The sequence below is a fragment of the Leopardus geoffroyi genome, chromosome B1 (assembly GCF_018350155.1).
Source record: "Leopardus geoffroyi isolate Oge1 chromosome B1, O.geoffroyi_Oge1_pat1.0, whole genome shotgun sequence".
Lineage (NCBI taxonomy): Eukaryota > Metazoa > Chordata > Mammalia > Carnivora > Felidae > Leopardus > Leopardus geoffroyi.
In genome coordinates, this window is record NC_059327.1 from 54,934,733 (window position 1) to 54,940,938 (window position 6,206).

The window sequence follows — 6,206 nt, forward strand, 5'->3', positions numbered from 1 at the left end:
AGGTATATAAATTAAACTGTTCTTCCTAATACTTTATCAAGTAGTAGTAGTAATAATAACAACAATAATGGAAATAAGAAAGAAGTTGCACCTCAATGGAAGTCTATTTTTCAAACCTGTTAGCACTAAAAAGCACTTTTAAAAATAATGCTAATTAGGATATCCTTGATTCCAAATCAGATCATCCCAGAGAAAGCAAATGTACTACATTTGTTATTTCTCCTTAACCTTAAAAAAAAAGTGGTAACAAAATGATCCTTACATTAAACTCTCAATTAAAAGTAGTACCTAATCAGTTTAATATAAAAATCAAGTTTCACAAAATGAATACACTGAAGCAACTATAATAGTAATCACCTTTATTTAAAATATTTTTTAATCTAGGAAAGCTCATTTTACATGAGTTTCCAACTAATTAGAGTCAGAAACAAAGAAAATAAAACCAGAGAAAATCCTCTGTAAAAAAATACACAAGGAACATTTCTACATGTGAAAAAACAGTAAACAGTCTTAACATCTGAACATCCAAGTCTTAGTCTCAATTCCATCTCTCCTAGTGAACACCACTATCAACCTTGAGATCTGATTTGTTCTTGTCATTCTTCACTGAGTAGATGAAATATGTTAAGGTGTCTTTTTCATTCACTGGAATAGACCTAAAGTGGCAACCAACTATCTATAAAAAAAAAAAAAAAAAAAAATTGAAATTAAATTATAGATATTAACAGATTTCATACTAGGTAAAAAAAAAAACACTTTAATTAAAAGAAAATGTGTTATGTGATAAGAGTTATCTCTTTTTAAAAATAAACTGTTTAACAAAATACCAGCAAGATGAAAAGCACATCAGAATAAGATGTTATGAGCAAGAGATAGTGTGATTTCAAAGGACCCTCCAACCCACTCAATTAAAGATACATTAATTTAGGATGTATTTAAATTTTATAATTAGAATCTACATTAGTAAGTAAATATTTTTAAACTTTAGGTACCAATGAAATAAACAGAATGTAGATCCTACTCACAGAAAAAGGATAAATATATAGTTGAAAAAGTTTTGGTACTGGCAGTACTCTTTAAAGTTCCTTGAAAGTTTTTCTGAATAAGTATTATTGATGGAAAATGAGAGGGGAAAGAGGAACTTTCACTGAAGAACATTTATCTGCCCTCTGGCCTTTTCATTATGCTAATCTAACACGTGCACTGCAACTACCAATAGAAGTACATAGATTAAACTAGGGTGTTGATATGCTTATCTAGATTGTAGAAAATAAAACTTCTTAATGAAAAAGTTATTCATATGATAAGATTTAAGGAGGACAGTCATCTGACTCTGGGATCACTTACCACTTATCTGCATTTCTGACTAAGTAAACTATAACACTCATGGCTGTTTGGATTGTTTCTCATTTCTAAAGAAGAAAATAGCTCTGGAAATAATATAACTTTTTAAAGATCAGATTAGCAAATATTTGAGTTGTGACTTAGACATTAAAAAAAAAAAAATACAGCTGACCCTTGTATAACACAGGTTTGAGCTGCAAGGGTCCATTTACATGCTTTTTTCCCCCAATAAATACAGTACCGTATTATAAATATACTTTCTCTTCCACATGATTTTAATAACATTTTCTTTTCTTTAGCTTACTTTATTCTAACACAATAAGAATATATATAATACATAAGACATACAGAATATGATAATTGGACAGTTTATGTTTTCAGGAAGGGTTCCAGTCAACAGTAGGCTATTAGTAGCTAAGTTTTTTGGACAATCAAAAGTTATATGCAGATTTCTAACTGTGCCCCCAACCCCTGAGTCATTCAAGGGTCAACCATACATTAAATATAACATATAAAATAATTAGTTCTCTGGTTCTCATTTGTCTCAAAACAAAAGTAACTTCCACTTGATCAGTATCAGTATATATGGATACAGTTTCATCACAATAGATAATATCTGTGTTTCTGTTGTATCAAATTGAAAGAAACACTGAATTTTTGTGGCAAGATGGAAAGAGGGAATTCTGGCTAAAAAGTCAATATATTGGATCTCAACAATGTTAAAAAGCATTCTGCCAAAGAATTATACTTTCTGTATCTTTTACCTTATTCAATGTGCATGTTTTAGAAAACGTTGCCTTACTAAACCCCCAAGCTAAAAAATATGATAAAACTGATTTATATGTTTACATTTTTATTCTGTCTAGTAGACTAAGCATTTTTATGGAAAATGATTAAAGTATAAATATATAAATCTATAGACACCTTAATTGGATTCATAGATTTCTTGGTTCTATTAATTCCTGAGAACACACACATTTCAAAATTTACCAAAGGACTAGAAGTTAGTTCTATAACAAAGCAAAAACTACGTAAAATGTTGGACAAGAGTCTTTGCATCTTCTAGATGTGACGAAAGCATAGACACCTCAAATAAAACAAACATCAATAAGGCCAAATTCTGAAATAGTTAAATCAACAAGTTAAATCAACAAATAGGAATACCATTTATGGGTTTATCTGTAGATCTAATCCATCAGAAACTTCAAAAAATAAATTCTAATGACGACATCAAAGCTTATCAATTTCTTTTATTATGCCTCAATTAGGTGTTCAATAAATGTTTACTAAGTAGAATTTTAAAACCAACAGATTTCTAGAATGAGAATTTAAAAATTATCACCCAATATTTCTGAGAGGCAGTATTAGAAGATGCTTAGAAAACTACATACAATCCAGTAAGTAGTTGTAACATACAGAAATTTAAGAGGCACACAGACATTTCTAAGAAACTAGATTCTTCCACAATAGATCTTTTTTAACGGATCCAACTAAAATGCATTGGTATATATTCTACATTAACAATTTCATTAGCCTTTAATGCCTCCTTTTTGTATGAACAGGCTCATTTAAAGTGTAAATAGTTTAAAACTCATAAATACCTCAACAAGTTGTGCTTTATTAAGTCCTGGTCTGGTTGATAGTTTGAAGTGTCTTTTGTATCTCCGAAGTGTATTTACTTGTAATTGATATAAATCAACCTAGGAAAATTAAACATATATGAATTAGTTCATAGAATTTTCAAAATAGTTATCTTTGATACATACAAAAACATTTCAATTTTGGCACAATAAAAATGTAATTCCATTATTAAACAACAAAAATTACATTACTTAAGTCCATTCCATTATCCCTTTTATATAATCAAAACTATAAATGTATTAAACACTTTAATCTTTTGAAGATAAATATTGAAAACTGGGAGCAAAAAAAAAGTTAGAAGGCAACAGAGCTATAAGCATTGTCAACTGAGAACACAAGTTAAATTGTGTAACTGCTTGTTAACTGGCTATATTTAATTTTACTTTCATTTTCAGATTTTTTGCTTTAAGTATTTTTAAAAGGCGTTCATATCTTTTAATACAAGTTACAGAATGGAATACTTAGGATTTGCATTTAACATACAGAAACTTTATCTACCTCTGGAGTATCAATATCTTGAACAGGTGAATCTCCTCCATCATCATCACTCCCTTTCCTCTTTCTTCTGTTTCGAACACTCTGAATTAAGTTTTTATGATAATCACAAATGTAAAGATGCCTTGCCTGAAACAAAAGTTTCACAGACTATGATTATGTAACCTATGTATTAGTAAAATACACTGGGCACGGTGAATTATTAAAAATAAAAACAGTCAAAACAGGCCACTGTTAAGACTACAGCATGTTTCTATGCTTAAGTCCGGAATCCAGTTAAAACATACCATGTCCAGCAGTACAGTTAAGAAGATTGGGGGGTGGGGTGGGTGGGGAGTGGTGTAAGTAGAGGAGAGAAGGGAGACAGACAGAGAAGCAGAATGAGAAATTTCAACTCTCTGGATTTTGTCATTAAATTGCAGGGAGGCTGAACTAGATTTACTAGTTCATGCTGTTTTTTTATCAAGGGGAAAGATGACATTGCCCACAAATTGCTATTTCATAGTATTTACTCAAAGAGTGTATTTTAATAGCATGATGTATGCTTTCGATTCTTTCTCAACACCCAAATTATCATATAGATACAAAACTATCCATTTTTACAAATGAGCTATTGATTTCATATCCTACTTACATTTAAACTTGAATTATAAACTTGAATATTTAATGAGTGCATTTATCTGTAATATGTTTTCCCAACCAAAGGAATGTGAAATTCAAGTTTACTTGAAAAGTTGCTCATGAGCATGACCAAGAACTACCTGTTTAACAGGCAGAAAGTATCACAAATAAACTTTGCAAAAGCTTCAATTAAATGTAGTCTTGAGAGCTGCACGGTAACACGTGAAATATTGAGCTTCATATACGAAATTAAACTCCTTTAAAAAGCCAAATCATTAAGGCCTAAAGCTTTTAAATTAACTTTTAAACTAAGTCCAAGTTAAAAATATGCAGAATGTGTACTAGATTCTGGCATCTTGTGATTCATTTACTGCCAGCCAGAACTCCTAAAAGTGGCGACGCTTGTTTCTAAAAACCTTATAGAGGGTCAAAAACAACCACCACCACCGCCACAACCACCACCATCACCACCACCAGACGTGCGAAGAAAGGACGGAAAAAAAAATCCCGATGGCTGCTAAACGGATGGCAAAACAGCAGAGGCTACGTGTTCCCCACGTTCCCAGCAGCTGCGCTAGATGCTGACATCGTTCACAATCCCCGCTCCCTGCAAGGCGCGGGGTGAGCTCAGCTTCCCTCACACGGTACTCGGACGAACGGGGAAAGGGGTCTTTCTTGCTGAGGTTATCAGGTCCTCGGTCGTGGCAGGACTCCACTTTCCCTACACAAGGGGAGCTGCTCCCTGGGGCCAAACGCCAGCGAGGGCAGCAAAACAAAGAAGGCGTCTCCATTCCAGAAGGAGCCTGCCGGGTTGCAAGAAAACTACTCCGGGCCCTCCGAGCGGCGGTCCCTTTGTTTCGTTTCCCGATCTCAGGGAAGGAGGAAGGGGGAAGACTGCGAACAGAACCGACTCGTGGAGCGCGCGGGGGGGTGGGGGTGGGGCGCGGGCAGGAGGGGTGGGGGAGGAGCGGAATCACGGAATGCGAGTGTGTCGGTGGGGGTGGAGGTCAGAGTTGCAGCCACTTTGTTGTTTGCTTCCTACCAGAGACCACACAACGGGTTCCCACTGCAGCCAGGTCTAGGGGGACCCCGGAACCCTCCGCCCAACAACCCCCGTCTGCACCGCTCCCGGAGCCCCAAGGGGGTGGGCAGGGCAAGGCCGTCCCGTCCCGCCTTCACTTACGCTCTTATCCAGCTCGATCTTCACCTTCTTCTGGGAGATGCTCTTCTGGATCCTCTTGCTGAAGCTGGCGTTGCCTGCCGCACGGCCGCACCGCTCACCTTCCTCCCGCAGACAGCAGAGCTGTCCGGGCCCGGGCCCTGCCGCTCCCGGGGGCCCAGCCGCCGAGACGGCCCCGGCACCCGGCACCTCAGCCCCGGCGCCGGCCCCTGCCCCGTTCCCTGCCGAAGCGGCGGCGGCGGCGGCGGCAGCGACCACGGCGGCCACAGCGGCTGCCGCGTCCCCGCCGCGGCTCATCTCCTCGGGCGTGAAGCCGTTCATGTCTCCGCGCTCTGGGACGCCGGCGCTGACAGAAATCCCCGCTCGCCTCGCCGCTCCGCCTCTCTCCGGAGACTCTGGGGTCTCCGCGGGGTCTCTCAGGCACCTGACCCGGCGGCGACAATTCCTCCGGCGGCACGACCAAACACCAAGCGCCCTAGCCTGCTGGGATCTGATGGCGTCGGGACAGTGGACAGTGCTTTGGGTTAAGAACCAGAGTCAGGCGGCGCCAAGAGTTAGGACCCCACTCACTGTCACATGGAGACGCTTCAGCAGTTGGACCCGAGCGCCTCCGCCTCCCTCCAGCCCCTCGTCTTGCGCAAGCGCGACGCGCCCTCTCCTGTCCCGCCCCTTCCACTCTGTCGCAGGGCACCACGGGAATTGTAGTTCTCGGCGGGAGAGTCAACCTGAGTTCTCCCCTGACTCGGCGCCTCAGGGATTGGGAGAACTACTAATCCTAGCATGCATCGCGTAGAGACGGGCTGGGCTGCTGCTGCTTCTTTTTTTAAAGCATGGGGAAAACAGGGGGCGTGTATTTAAGGGTTGTGATGTTTTCTCGCTTCTTGTCCCTCCCGCGAGGTTGGATTGTGTTTAGCTACCGGGATTT

The 6,206-nt window shown here is 39.3% G+C and overlaps 1 protein-coding gene across 2 annotated transcripts; it reads right to left on the reverse strand.

Moving 5' to 3' along the window:
- Positions 1 to 344: 344 nt before the first annotated feature.
- On the reverse strand, positions 345 to 5,911 carry SAP30 (Sin3A associated protein 30). Of its 2 annotated transcripts, XM_045462938.1 has the most exons (4): positions 5,285 to 5,911; positions 3,484 to 3,609; positions 2,946 to 3,044; positions 345 to 676 (listed from the first exon to the last, which is right to left on the reverse strand). In XM_045462938.1, the coding sequence occupies exons 1-4, from the start codon at positions 5,600 to 5,602 to the stop codon at positions 554 to 556; spliced, it is 666 nt and encodes a 221-aa protein (XP_045318894.1). In that variant the 5' UTR covers positions 5,603 to 5,911; the 3' UTR covers positions 345 to 553. The 2 variants fall into 2 exon arrangements, with proteins under 2 accessions (XP_045318894.1, XP_045318900.1); XM_045462944.1 differs by lacking the exon at positions 3,484 to 3,609 and having other exon boundaries at positions 5,285 to 5,880.
- Between the last annotated feature and the right edge of the window lie 295 nt (positions 5,912 to 6,206).

What these genes read in the sequence shown, in the direction of transcription:
- SAP30 (XM_045462938.1), bottom strand. Translation starts at nt 5,602, where the DNA reads ATGAACGGCTTCACGCCCGAGGAGATGAGCCGCGGCGGGGACGCGGCA. An exon ending in AGATCGAGCTGGATAAGAGC is followed by an intron (nt 3,610 to 5,284) that starts GTAAGTGAAGGC and finishes CTTTTGTTTCAG; the next exon opens with GCAAGGCATCTTTACATTTG. An exon ending in AAGATATTGATACTCCAGAG is followed by an intron (nt 3,045 to 3,483) that starts GTAGATAAAGTT and finishes TAATTTTCCTAG; the next exon opens with GTTGATTTATATCAATTACA.